General features: G+C 33.4%; 1 protein-coding gene across 1 annotated transcript in view; it reads right to left on the reverse strand.

Annotated features, from left to right (window-relative positions):
• Positions 1-3,102, reverse strand: part of LOC106667661 — a 31,502-nt gene extending 28,400 nt beyond the window's left edge. Inside the window, exons 1-2 of the mRNA XM_014395743.2 lie at positions 3,075-3,102; positions 2,172-2,203 (exon numbers count right to left, since the gene is read on the reverse strand). Of these exons, the coding sequence (XP_014251229.1) occupies positions 2,172-2,195 (24 nt within the window). The 5' untranslated portion in view covers positions 2,196-2,203; positions 3,075-3,102. The remainder of the gene's footprint in view (positions 1-2,171; positions 2,204-3,074) is intronic.
• Between the last annotated feature and the right edge of the window lie 12,204 nt (positions 3,103-15,306).

The raw sequence follows: 15,306 nt of genomic DNA on the forward strand, positions 1-15,306 counted from the left end.
TTCAACCGGCGGGACATAATCTACAGATTTTAAGAATGACAACTGATCATCAGACAATCTAACAAAAGATTCTAGGGAAAAGATTCCACCTTCAACTGATAAACAATAATTCATCACCAAATGATAAATGTCACAAGGGTATATCGGCAGATAATCAGATGAACTGTAGGCCACTAAATACAGAATTAAATTGACCACATAGAATATAATGTCCAAACATGATGAGACTGGCACTGATTTACTGACAGATGATTAAACTAGCCAGGGTTCATCAATAAAAGAACTGACAAGGATTCATCAATTGGTTAATCACGTATGATTCAGGTGATAAACATTCATCCATACATGATTAAACTGACATGGGGTCATCAATAAATTACTAAAATAACAAAGGTACATCAATAGAGAGATCCTCATAAATTAGAGGATCAAACTAACAAGGATTCACCAACGGATTATTCAACACATGAATTAAGAAGGATTGGTAACAATGATTCATATGAGAATTGTTCATCAATATATGATTAATGTGATGTGTTCAACTACAAATTGTTAAATCAATAAATTAATCAACTGATGATCTACATAACAAGCGTTCATCAATATATTAATCAACCGATCTCTAATTAACAAGGTTTCATCAATATATCAATCAACAGGTCATCTAATTAACAAGGGTTCATCAATATATCAATCAACCGATCTCTAAATAACAAGGGTTCATCAATATATCAATCAACAGGTCATCTAATTAACAAGCGTTCATCAATATATCAATCAACAGGTCATCTAATTAACAAGGGTTCAACAATATATTAATCAACATATGATTAATCTAAGAAAGGATTATCAATGGATTAATCAACATATGATCAATCTAAGAAAAGTTCATCAATGGAGTAATCAACAGATGATTAAACTAGGAATGGTTCATCAATGAATTTATCAACAGATAACTATCTTTCATCAATGATGATTTAACCAACAGTAGTTTATCAACATATGATTAAACTGACCTAGGGTAGTCTTCACCAGTACCAACAAAAATTGTTCATCAATAGAGAATTATATTAAAAAGGTCATCTTGAAGTAATAATCAAACATTCATCAACAAATATTTAAAGTTAATTGGGTCTATCAATACCCTATAAAACGATGAAGGTTCATCAATGAATTGGCAATCTTCCATCAGCCTAAGCGCCTAGGGTTCATCAAAAGAGGATTAAATTAAGCCTACCGTCAGATAAATTTACATTAACCAAAACGTAATTTCACTGACAAGGGTTCATATACAGATTGCAATCACCAAATGGTCATCTTATTTAACAATAACAATTAATTAAGGTTTTTAGTTGAGATGAAAAAAAGTTAATGGCACGAGCGGGATTCGAACCCAAGATCTTCGGCTAGATACGTCGCTGCTCTACCACTTGAGCTATCGTGACCTCGATCCACTCGGACATCAACTTCCTATCTCAACCCCACTTTATGAGTTTTCCCTCCTTTTTGCCATTTTTCAAGCCATTAACTTTTTTTCATCTCAACTAAAAACCTTAATTAATTGTAATGTATTAATTGGTCAAGCGGACCACGAAATTAGTGAATTTATTTAACAATGGTTCATCTGATGAGTCACTATTCAATAACCATCGGTTTTTTTAAACTGTCGAAGTTCATCTTTATCTGATTTAATTGCCAAAATGATCATCAGATTCATCAGGCAATGGTTAATTGATAGACTTCGTCGCTTTTTAGCTTTTACATTTTAATGAATGGAGATTATGTTTGAAATAAGATTTCCAATGCCTTTATATTAATAACATATTTTGTTAATATTTTAAAAACTTAATAAACAATAGTAAAATGTCACATCAAGAATAGTAGTCATGCAAATTTTATTTTAAAAATAATAATAATGAGAATTTGATATAGTATAAGAATTTAAAAAACAGTTGTATAAAAAAGTTACTGAAGATGGTCTATACTAGACCGAAACACTTCTGATTTAATAAATGCCTATTTTCAAAAAGACAATTTATTTCCTACTCATCATGTTATTACGAAGTTCCACAAAATCAGAATGGACACCATCAAAAAATGAATTATATTAATGGCTGGTACATACACACAAATGTTTTATATGTTCATAGATAATTAAATGGAAATCTTACCAATACCACTCTCGAGTTAATCATGTCAGAGTCTGTAAAAAATAAAAATAAACAAGGTTATAAATTTCTCCAAGTAAAAATAAAAAGTAATTTTTAACAAGATAATTCGATCAGACTTCGAGGATTAAAGGATGAAAGTGTTGGGCGGGATCATCAGTGGCAAAAGTGATTAATAACACCTCGTCAGTGTGATGGGCGCCCTTGAGCCCTTGCCATTTATAATGACGGCGTTATCTGATTTAATTGAAATGTATCTCGTTCAAACCTTCACCCCGGCTGGTTTATTTATTGTAACGAGAACAATGATCCCAAGACGGGAAATTCTCCAAGGCTCTGTGTGCTCGATTTTGCATATTCCAAATAGGTCGAAACCGCTTCATTTCGTTCTTTTTTGGATACATATCGAATAGTTCAGAGAAAAGATTAAGCTCATGACTGGGTGTCCGTTATTGCCGCCTTTTAGGGTCGGCCTATATTTTACCTCTTAAGCTAAGCTTGTCGTCAGGAGGAAAAGTGTCTTGGGACAAAGCGAGAGTAGGCGGACCAAAAATGCCCAGGAGGCGAACATTTTGTCAAAACTGTTTCACCCATTGGTTAGACAACGAACTATGAGAATCTCTTTCAAAACAAATTAATCCAGCGATTCTTGAGCAATTTTAAGAAAGAAAAGGCATTCGTTTAAATCTTTCAAATATTCTCTAGCTGAAATTTCAAAATTTTTGACCATCAAATGTTAACATTTTAAAGGTAAATTTAAAAACTACCCAAATATATTGTTTCGCGTTCCCCCCCCCTGAGTAATAGTGCTTGAATTGTTACAAGACGATTTTCTTCCGATGTGCTTCCCTTCTGAATAGGCTAATTCGATTTTTGATTTTGAAATTTGCATTTCGGTTTAATTACCTGAAGCGTTGAGGTCGGCGAATTGAATACAACTGAACCGTGAGGCGGTGGACCCCTCTATCCTAAACCACCCTCCCCACCTTCGCAAAACCCACTTCCTCTATCCAACAAGAACTCATTGTCAATAAATAATTCCTGGAGGGGGCTGGATCGTATTTACGACCGCTACGATTCTTTAGCTGTTATATTTTATGCCCTACGTGAGTTTCCGATGTGCTACCGGACTCCCGTTTACGGAAATCCGATTAAAAAAGGCCTCAATTTAAGAGCCAGACAACAACTGGTGGAACAATACCACGGGTATGAGGCACGCGAAGAGATTCATAGAAGGACCATCCGCAAAACTTACAAATGAATTACGACAAAAGTAAAAGAAAAGAAACTGAACCAGGAATCTGGTTGGACTCCTGGCAGGGCACTGGCACCTGCACATGCACCGGATAGGAGTACAGTCAGAAGAAACACTGTGCAGATACTGCCAGGAAGAGGAGGAGACCGCAGAACACATTTTATCTTTTTATGAAGGTCTATGTAGGTGCAGGTTCTTGCAACTAGGATAAGAAAAACCACAAGCAAGATCCTACACTAAGAAGCCGCTGGCAAAGCTATGAAGCCTGAAGCTGTCCAGTGTGTTATAAAAAACAGGTGAGCAGAATGATTTATTCCAGTGGAGGTGCAGAAGGCCTTGTGGCCACCTCTTTTATCCCTATCCCTAAGAGCCAGACGAACACAAGAAGCGACAGACAGGTACAACTGTACCTTCTGCATAAGCATCTATCTATTTGCATTATCAAGATTAGCAAAATAGGTAGCGCAAATTTCAATCGGAAAATTATTCCTACACGAAAAAGGCTAGTTCAGGAAAACAGAATGAATGGCAGACTTACAATATGGCATAAAAGCTAGCGTAGTGAAAAGATACATGTACCTAGTTTGACAAAAATAGCAAGTGAGATGAAAAAGGGGCAGTGTGTATAACAAAACAGCTAGCATTATACAGACAAAAGGATACAGACAGACGAAAAAGCAAGTATAGTAAAAGAGAGATATACAGTATGATTAAAAAAAAACATAATGAAACAATACAAATAAGTGCATGAATAAAATACAAGCTAAGTGTAAGAGAGATTGACAATATGACAAAAAAACAAGTCTTGTTAAAGATAGGAAAATAAGAGTGAAATATAGACATAAAATGTCACAAGAAGAGAGAGAGAGAGGAGAGAAAGAAAGTGAATTAGAGAGAGTGAAAGAGCAGTATAACACACAAAAACACAAGACTTGTTGTGGATAGGAAGGCTAAAAACAGGAAGAGTAAAACATAAACATAAAATGTCACAAAAGAAAGAGGAGAGAGAGAAATAGAGAGAGATAGGAAAAATGACAAAAAATAAACAAGCCTATTTACAGATATGAATATTAAAAAAGAACAGTGAAAATACGGCAGTTTTGTAGATCGACCAACTTATGTAGATAATGTTCCCTTGTTTGTCATAGCGATGTGGTCGAAGAAAGATATTTTTAATTTTAAATCTTCGCCCAGCTTTCGGAACTTTATTATACCTTCTTCAGGGCTCTACAAAAGGATATATTATACATTTTAATTTTGGCCAATTTAATATCAAATATCTATATAAGAACAAGACACACATTTTTGTACATACTGATTTTTGGTCAGAAGTATATAAACTTAATTTCTTTTATTTTTATGTTAACACTGAATACCTTTTAACTTTCTTTTACACCTTTTCAATTACGAAATGACTAGACTCTTCAGAGGCGAAGAAGAATAAAAGTGAAATAAAATAATTTTTTGCTTGTATTTCACTCTTATTCTTTCTCCCATCTTTAACAAGACTTGTTTTTTTGTCTTTTTGTAAAATCTCTCTTACACTTAGCTTGTACTTTATTGATGAACTTGTCTGTATTATTTATTATTTTTTTATCATACTGCATATCTTGCTTTTTCGTAGTTCTGTCTGTATACTTTTCGCTATGCTAGCTGTTTTGTTATACTCTATTTCATCTCACTTGCTATTTTTGTCATACTTGGTACATGTATCTTTTCACTATGCTAACTTTTATGCCTTGCTGTAAGTCTGTCATTCATTCTGCTTGTGCTTTTGTATCGTTCTTTTGTGTCTATTTTCCTGAACTAGCCTTTTACATGTCTGATTGAAATTTGCACTATCTATTTTGGTAATCTTGATAATGTAAACAGATATGCTTATGTGTAAGGTACAAATGGTCTGTCGTTTAAGATAATTAAAAATATCTTTCTTTTACCACACCCCTGATGACAACCAAGAGAACATTGTACGGCAGTATGACACAGCCTTCAAATAGTGAAAAAATACAGAACGCAAAGACGGTTAGCGGAAAAGAAGCAGTTTGAAAAAGAAACGGAGAAACAGACAGTATGACAAAAAGAAACAAGTCTAGTGAAGAGAAGTGAAAGTGAAAAGATAGACTGTTGAGAAAATATACAGACTGTAATAAAGACACACATCGTAACGAAAATACAAACAGAGTGGAAGAGAAACTGACAGTATTACAAAAAGAAACAAACGTAGTAAAAAATAAAAAATAAATAAAAAAAGCTATAAAGAAGTAGAGTGAAATAAAACAAAAAGTGTATTAACAATGCAAGCACAGTGATAGAGAAAGAGGCAGTATGACACAAAGAAACAGTGAAAAATAGAAAGAGCGCGAGTGAAGACGGACACAATAAGTGACCCAATTCAGCATTAAAAATAATACAGGCTAAAATGAAACAAAGAGAAATAGATTTTTTCAAAAGTGTAACTAAAGAGAATACAGGTAAAACGTTGACAGCATTTAAAAATCTGAATGAAAGAGAGACATAAACTTTAACAACAAAAAAAAACGGGGTGAAAGCGAAACATACCGTACAATAAAAAGCACTGTGAAAAAATACAGATTGTACGTCCAAAAGAAACAGTATTATGAAAGGGACTCTCCTAGTGAAAAATAGGCTAGAAAGAAATAGATTGAAATAGAAACAAATGTGTATTAACAATACAAGCAGAGTGACAGCATAACACACAAAAAAACAAGCCTTGTTAAAAATACGAAGACAGTTGGCTAAAACGAAGTGAGAGAATGAATTAGATAAATAAAGTGTATAATAATAAAAAAAAAATAGTGAAAAGGTACTAAATCTAGCATGGCGAAAGAGAAACAGATAGGAAGAGAAAAACAAGCCTTGTGAAAGTTAAAAAGATGGTAAAAAGCAGCAGAATGAAATAGGGAAATAAAATGTGACAAAAAAATATTATGTAAAAAAAAACAAGTTTAATAAAAAATAGGAAAACAGTTTGCTAAAAAGAAGCAGAGTGCAATAGAAACAAAAAGTGTATCAAAACTACAAGAACAGTGACAGAGAAGCAGAAATTACGAAAAAACAAGCCTAATACAAAATAGGAAGACAGTTGACTAAAACTAAGCAGAGTGAAGAGGAAAAAAATTACAACAAAAATACGAATGGAAGAAATGTTGACAGTATAAGGAGAAAACCTAGTGAAAAATAGTTTCGACAGGTGGCTAAAAAAAGAGGTAAATTGAGTGGCAAAAAGAGATGATTGTGAAAGAGGGACGTAAAACAAAAAAACAAGCGATCAGAATAAAAAATAAACATACATTAATACAGTGTGAGAAAAAGAAGCAAGCTCGAGTAAAACACAATAAACAGTATGCCAAAAATCAATCAGGACGAGAAAGAAATGAATAATATCTTAAAATAAAAGCAAACGAAATGAAAAGTAGCCATTAGTATGAAAACAAAACAAACAGAATGACACGGACACACAGCATAATAAAAAAGGAACATACATACCATGCTAGAAAACAAGGAAGCAGATTAAAAAAGTGACATACATTATGATAAAAACCTAATAGTTAATCTACTAAAAGAGCATTTTTAATAATCTTCGTTTAAAGAAGGGATTTGGAATTTAATTAGACTGCCAGTCATGAAATATAGTAGAATAGTAAAACGACGATATGAACGTTTTATTAAACATAACTTCATGGAAACCTGAAATTTGTCATTTTTTATGGTTCGTCTAGTCTCGTTCGTTTTGCAGGTTTTACTCGCATGTAAATATTTCGAGACGAGTGTGCGTATTTTAAGATTCTTAACTTCTTCGGCCAAAGTAGAACCCGAAGGCAATTTCCGCATATTCATCTATTTCCAGGCCATGAGGGGGAAAATTGCTAATCATGGGAGAACAATTTCGTGATATATGAATAAGTGGCAGTACGATGAGTATGATTTTTCAAAAGTCAAAGAAAGAACGCGAAAAAAAGGTCGACGACTCATGATTATCTTAATGTCTAACAATAAGACTGACTTGTGAGTCCATCTCAACTATGTGTTTTTTCTATAATTAAGGAAAATTAGGCTAAGCGGTTAAAATTATTTTGTTGTAGCCCCTTATAGTCGCATTTAAATAACGACTCATCTGTTTTTAAGCAGCACGCGATACCAATATTCAGAAGTGGCTACGATTAGTGTCATCGCAGCCACTTGTCCCTTGGTAAGATTCTTTCTTATGAGCCGTTTGGTTGTCTCCTTTCCCTCATCTTTTCCTTGACTTTATTGCCGGGTGCCGATCTGGAGAAAGGTTCTACGCACGTTGTCATGAAATCTTTATGCAATTCGACAGACGTCGTTTCACAATGTCGAGCTGCTTTTGGCGAAAGGTTACTGCGTTAACTGCAGAACATCACCAATTATGTCAAATAATTCATTTCCTGCATGCAAAACACTTTTCATTTTATCTGTCTGTCCTCCGTCGATGTCGAGATTTTTGGAAACGAGGTCGATCAGGTATTTCACATGTTGCTTTCGAGCAAATAGCCTCTTAAGATCCAGAGGGACAAAAATATTACAAAATATAAAATAAGGTTAACACCATGTTTCGTTCTTCCTAAATATTTAAATTTCTACAAAACGCCTCTAATTTAAATAATGAAACTTATACGAACGTATAACAACTTCAAAACCATCGTGATATATGAATAGTTTACTAGTTGACCTAAACCTAATTACTTGAAGTTTTCACCTCCCTAGTTTAGCTTCATAATTCGATCAAGTATGACTATTTCGTTATAGGTATTGGAGATAATTTAGGGGTGGTATGAATGTCCCAAAAAAACGCTGCAAAAAAACTCACGATAGTACAAGAAAGGATGCTGAGCTTAAACCACTAATATCTGATAAGAACAACTCCTTGATATTACAACAGGTTCCTTTGTTGGGTACTTCACACTTTGGTGTGGCAGAAAATTTCTGAATTGTTTGGCAGTGTGAAAGTTTTGTCTGATGAATTTCGCCCAACAATCTTTGGAGTACCTTTCTGCAACGTTACCTTATTCCATAAAAGACAGTTTTTAAAGCATTTCACATTTCTATTGAATACAAGTCTATTGTTTGTTTGGCTTTGCTTTCCCTTATGCTGTGTCAGAGTATCTGTGAATGTAACTAAAGATCAACTATTTTCGGCAACAACGAATTATCATAAATTACTTACTTAGTTACTTTTTGTACTCATCTGTCTGCCCATCGCAAGCCTTTTTCTCCTTGGATTGGTATGGCTACCATATTTATCAAAAATAAGCCTAAATACCAACTAGCCCATGACCTGTTATGTAAGATACGTCAAATTTCAGTTCAATAAAAGCCTTTTTTTTATTTCTGTGGTGGTCCTGCTTTCTGCTGAGAATTGTTTGTGTTGTTATATTCTACATTACGAACATTTTAAGAGGATGGAAGGTGTCAAGTATATAAGTTTCTGTAATACTTTGCATGACCATTCAATACAAGACTTTTCTTGACCTTGTTTGCTATATATTATGCTGGGTTAGTCGTGTTGCTAGCTTGTTCGTATAAGCTCAAGAGCTTATGTACTTAGACTGCCATGGAAGATACTTGGCTTGCTTTACAATTCTGTCCAATAGAAACCTCGTCTTCTCGTACTTTGCGTGCTTTGATTATTACGCGAATGTCATGTTTGAACATTTGCAAATATAATCCAAATGCAACATGTTTTGCATCTTTAACAACTAATTATACTTGGGCTGACCTTGAAGATACTTTTTGGACATATTTTTGCCTTTTTGGCCATGAGTAGAGGGAAATTGGGGGAGCTGGAACACTTTTTTAGACCAATCAGAGCTCGCCAAACCCCACCACCAAATTAGGCCACGCCCTTTACCCCCCTCCCCCACCCAATCACCACCCATCATGGGCCGCCCCCTTTACCCCCACTCCTTCCCCCTCCCTTTTTGGCCACGCCCACTCTGCTTTCCACCCCTAACTTAACCATTCCTTACCATCCCTAACCACCCCTAACCATTACCACCTCTCCTTACCTCACCACATCCCCACACCTCTTGGCCACCATCGGCCCCCCCACCCCTATCATAACAATCTATAACCCTTCTTAACCATCTATAACCTCTCGTAAAACAAACTTGATTTACTTTGGTGAAGTAGTGCTATGAATTATTTGTGTTGAAATGTTTGTGATACTGAGATCAACTTCAAAACCAGTTATATTGTTCTATCTTGTGAATATAGTTAATCAATTATCAGCAAATCTTTGACTCATGGCAACGAGTAGTATGTACTTGAGCTAGCATGGAAGATACTTTTTTCGACACGCTTTCCAATTTTAACCATATAAGTCTTTGTTCTACGAATTCTGCTGTTTGTTGCGCTAAAATGGTTACGTTGCTGTACTTAGTGAGTCTAGTTATTTAAATCGCAGCAACCGTTTGTCGCGTTACCAACGAATCATGATTAGTAGTCATGGAAGATGCTTTATTTGGCACACAAATTTTTTATTCGATGCAGGCCTTTTTTCTTTAAACTCTGCGTTTAATTGTTCTGAACTAATTTTTTTATTATATCAGGTGAATATCATCAACCCAAGTTTTAGCCGCGTAACAACGATATGCGGATAACAATCACCTTTAGATTTATGCTTGATACAAGCCTTTTTTTCCTTGAACTCTGCTTTTAATTAAGCAGCAGTTTTTGCCGCGTTAACGACGAATTATGAATATTAATTACGGGAGATATTTTTTCGGTTATCGCTTTATATTTTCGTTCGGAAAAGCCTTTTTTCCTTGAATTCTACTTTCATTTCTGCTGAATTAATTTTTTTTACTACACCTGGTGAATATAGAAAGAATATAAGAATATTAAATAATTTAATAATTAATAATATTAAACTTATAATTCCATTCCATAGCAACACTTTTATACAAAATGCTACAAACTTAAAATCCTTCATACATTTTCAAATTTCAATGTAATATCCGAGTTACCAGAACAGCGACATAGTTATGTACCAAAACACTTAGCAAATCATATAAAATAAAAATTTTAATAAATTTATAACTCAATACTTAACATATAATACAAATAAAAATCATAATATCATTGAAAATAACTCATAAAGAATACTTATTAAGTAAATATTTTGAATATAACATTATAAATTTTCATTTACCATATTTAATATTTACTTAAATAAATCATTTTATTTCATTTTTAAATCGTAAATTTCTCTTCCTATTCTAAAAGTTTCCACTCTAGTTTTAAGATTTAAGAAAAACCTATATCTAATTTTGTTTATATAACTTGTATTATTAGAAAATAATATAATTATTTTTTTTTAGCTGTACTTAGCCAAATTCTTGCTAAGTTATTCGATAATAATATCCTCTGTCTAAAACCATAATTTAAACTTTAACTTACTCTCACTTTCAAGATTTACTTTATTCTTGAATTTTACAATATTTTTTTTTATTCTAAGTCTGATGTGACTATAAACAAAAATTATAATTGTAATTACACGTTAAATGAAAGAAAGATCCTACAGACCTCGCTTTTGCGTGTATTTTTATAAATAAATCGTTAATCAATCAATTCATCGATTTCTCTCTCTCTCTCTCTCTCTCTCTCTCTCTCTCTCTCTCTCTCTCTCTCTNCTCTCCCTCTCACTCTCTCTCTCTTTCTCTCTCTCTTTCTGATAAATAATAATTACAATTATCTGAGCAGTAAGATACTAATAACGATAAAAAGCCTTTTTGTACTTAATATTTTTTTTTTTTATTCAACCTTGTACTAAAGCTTGCATAGTTAGCCAATGTGCACCAGCTTTTTTCCCCAGTTACGTATTAATTATGATGATTTCTTCTCGGTAATTTTTATGTTTTTGAAATGCTTTCTATTCCTGTTCTTTTTTTCTTTAGCCATGTGTTTTGTTACTCTACCTGAGAAATGTATTTAGCCCGAGTAAACCTATATGAAATGATACCAATAAATGATGTCATTTTGGTAACTATATGACGGATTGGCCGTTTTGGCTTCCCTAATCGCGAAGCCGGTTTAGTAAAAGTTTCACTTCTAGTAACTGCAAATATTAAAATTTAATGCGCAGAAAACAAACACTTTGAGTTAGTAGAAATACTTTGTTTGAAAAAAAAAATTTTTTTTGCATTGTATAAATTCACTTTTTTCCACATCCTACATGTTTTTGCTAAATTTAATGTTTGTAAATCCCAGGCTCTGAAGATGATCTCAATAAAGATCGAAACGTTGGCACGATAAAGAAAATGTTTTTCTGAAATCTACATCACACCAGACCGCATGTCACGATTTCTGAATAATCATTAAAATTTAAAGTCAATTGAATTCCATTTGGCTTTCCCCATGTAGGATCCACTTGTTCTTAATAACTTAATCTTATGAGAGATGCATTCGATTTAAAAACTTGATTTTTTTCGAAAGGAACCTGTAAATGTAATTGTGAAACGTCATAAATTACTGTTGTTTAACGAGTCCGGCTTCCAAAATGCGGCTAACTCGCCCAAGTTTCTATAAATGGCGTCCGCCTGGGAAGCGATTGCTAATTTAAGATGATCGTCATATGTCGTCGACCTTTCAAAACGTTATTTGTCTGCCTCTGGAAAAAATAAAACCTCACATCCACCAAATTGTCACGAGATTGTTCTTACATGAAAAATAACTTTTGCTTTACGAATGGGCCAGTAAACCCGAGAGTCTGGTCCGCCTACTTTGAACGGTTTTAAGAATAATCGCACTACTGTGAGTGAAGAGTGAGGAAGGCAGACCAGAAATTATGGAGTACTGCCATAAAAAGATCGTAAATCTCAACTTACTGTTAAAGAACATTTGTCAAATATAAAAAAAATTAAAACTGTTCTCTTTGTTTTATTTCTTTTATTTTAGCCGGTTCTATAATTTGTAATGACTGTGTAGAAGTGAAATAAGGCTAAAACAACATCCAGTGAGAATTGATACCCAAAAAAGCTCCTTTTTCTTGGTAGCTTTTAATTAAAAATGTAAATTTTATGTAGATATTAGTTTATTTATTAAGTTATTTTATAACGATAATTTAAAGCTTTTGAAGTGTTTGTTTTTGTTTTGTCCATTTCTTTTATGGATTAATAATTGACTAATAATAAGAATAAAAATTGACGTGCTGAAACAGTGTAATGGACAAACCGTGTCATATTTAAAGCTGTATATTTAAAGAAAAATGAACGACATTTTTGGCAAATATTTAACACGTGTTTAAGACGTAATTTCCAGACGGAGTAGACATTTCGATTGGAATTATGACATTCTTCCTTTATGCTGAAGGATTTTTGTTAGAGGGAAGAGTGCTTAGCATTCTTTTCTAGTGCGTTGAAATCCCCGTGAAACCCTACAAAAGAGAGAGAGAGAGAGAGAGAGAGAGAGAGAGAGAGAGAGAGAGAGAGAGAGAGAGAGAGAGAAATCCACTTTTGCTAAATCTAGTTCATTAATCTTAATTGTTATTTATTAACTAGAAGGTCGTATTTAAGAAAGTTTTGACATTTTAAAGAATTACGATGGCGGCGGCCGAACGAAATTAATTTTGATTCAGAGATTTAGAAAAAAAACGAACTGCTGGAATGAGAAAAATTCACACATGAAACAATGGATATTAAACAAAAGTAAAATAAAAACCACAATAATAGAAACCAAAAAAATTAAAGACCTTGCTCGATATCGCCTAGTTTGCGCCGTTTTTTGGGAGGAAAACCTCCGTTTTGTTTTGTTCAGGGTCCTAGAATCAAAGGATCCGAGACAAAGGAATTTTATTCTAATAGTGATCCGTTAAGGATTTCCATTAAGACAGGAGTAGAAAACAGGATCCTGGGCGGAACAGTGACCTTCTCACTGAGGCCGAGCCGAAATCTGCATTAATGCACCCTGGGAGCGGGTGTTCCATTGAGAAGGATCACGAGAAGAACGGGAAAATACCAGATCAAATAAGGCCAGGGTCTTACGAAAATACATAAACTTCGAAATATTTCCGAGACAAGTTCCATAACATATATAAAAAATAACCGTCAGATTAATCGAATAACATGGTCGAATAATCACCACTTTAGCCCAGGGATTGAGACGGAGAAGTTTTTCAATATTAGAAATATTTCACTTAAAAGTTTCTGTTTAATGCTAAAACAAGTCCAGCCAGATTTAATGTAGACAAGTTTGATAAAGCATTAAGTCATAATTTTGTTTGCTCAACAAATAAAGAGGTGCCTATGTAATTTTTTTTTCTATTTATCTTCTAAGTATTTCATCAATTAATTTTGAACTGATTTAAAACTTTACAGGTTAGTTTAAAAAAGCGTGATAGAATACAAAATTTTTATTATTATAAGGTTTCGTGAATAAATTGATGAAAAAATACACTAAACTTTTTATGTATATTTTATTTTTTATATTTGGTTATTCGAGACATAACCATTTACTATTTTTAAAATATTTTTTACTATTATTTAGAAATTTATTAAATATTATAAATGAAGCTCATTACACATTTCAACCCATTTGTACTCCGTCTCTCTCTCTCTCTCTCTCTCTCTCTCTCTGCCCTCTCTCTCTCTTCCCTCTTCCTTCCGCTTGTAAATTTGGATAATTTAAACGACTACTTTTGTTCACTTGGAAAGGTAAACAATTCAACACACTTAAAAAAATACCATAGAATATTATTATTATTTTTTTTTTTTTACCCCAGACTTAGTTAGTGCAACGATAAATAAAATAAAATTCAAATCAATAGGTCCAGATCGTATTTCAATTATCATGCCAAAAATTATAAATCCGATTGTATGTGCAGTTCTCAGTCACATTTATAATTATTGGAGTACATCAGGGAAATTGGCAAAGGTCATTTGTTATTCCATTAGTGAAAAAATCACCGCCTCTTACACACAGACAGATAAATATCATCTGTATCGAAAAACTATAAAAACTAAACACAAAATAGTGTTTTTACAACTTAATATATTGAAATATTATTTATCCATATCAATCTTGTTATAGATCTGCACGTAGCACGTAAACTGCTTTAATTATGATGTCTGATGACTTAAGAGAAAACATTCATAACATTAAAATGACCATCATGACTTTAGTTGAGACCAAATCTTGTGTGATTGATAAATAAAGCGTTCATCATCATCATCACCTTCCCCTCTCTCAATGATAATGTTAACCGACGAAAAATAAAACCTTACCTTGTCTTGTAAGAGACAAGAGACAAGTTAAGTGGCTAAAAGTCAAATTAGACAATCATGGTGATCAGGAAGGATCGAACTAAAGAGAGATCGTTGTTCCACCACGAAATACGACACAATTACATCTACCTCTTGAGATGCCAAATCTGCGTAAAAGGATGACGGTTAATGTAACAGCAGACACTTCCCTTTCCTTGTTTCATGATAAAAAGGAAGATAAATGGAATAACGCACTAAATACTAAAAAAGCTTTCTGATTAGGAACGAATGGAAAGGTAAAATTTTGAAGATCGTTTCGCAATATGTATTGAAATATCTGACCTTAGATAGGACGGACGTAAGTGCGCACAAACCAGTGGATATATCTTGATTATGGCTTTGTTGCTATTTCCATTTCGTCTAAATCTAGGCATAAAGCTCTCTTATTGACTCGCGTTAAATCTTCCTGAAACATGATTCTTGAGATGAGAAATTCGATTTTTTAGATTTCTGGTTTCCTAATTGTATCCGGGATGCCGGGCATATTTATCAATGTGAATTTTTAAAATGTACAAAGGAACGAATGCAAGCTGTCGCATCCCTTCCTAAGAAGTTCGACCTTGCGAAAATATCAACAGCATCT

Source organism: Cimex lectularius, unplaced genomic scaffold, assembly GCF_000648675.2.
Source record: "Cimex lectularius strain Harlan isolate CLEC.00 unplaced genomic scaffold, Clec_2.1 scaffold307, whole genome shotgun sequence".
NCBI classification, from domain to species: Eukaryota; Metazoa; Arthropoda; class Insecta; order Hemiptera; family Cimicidae; genus Cimex; species Cimex lectularius.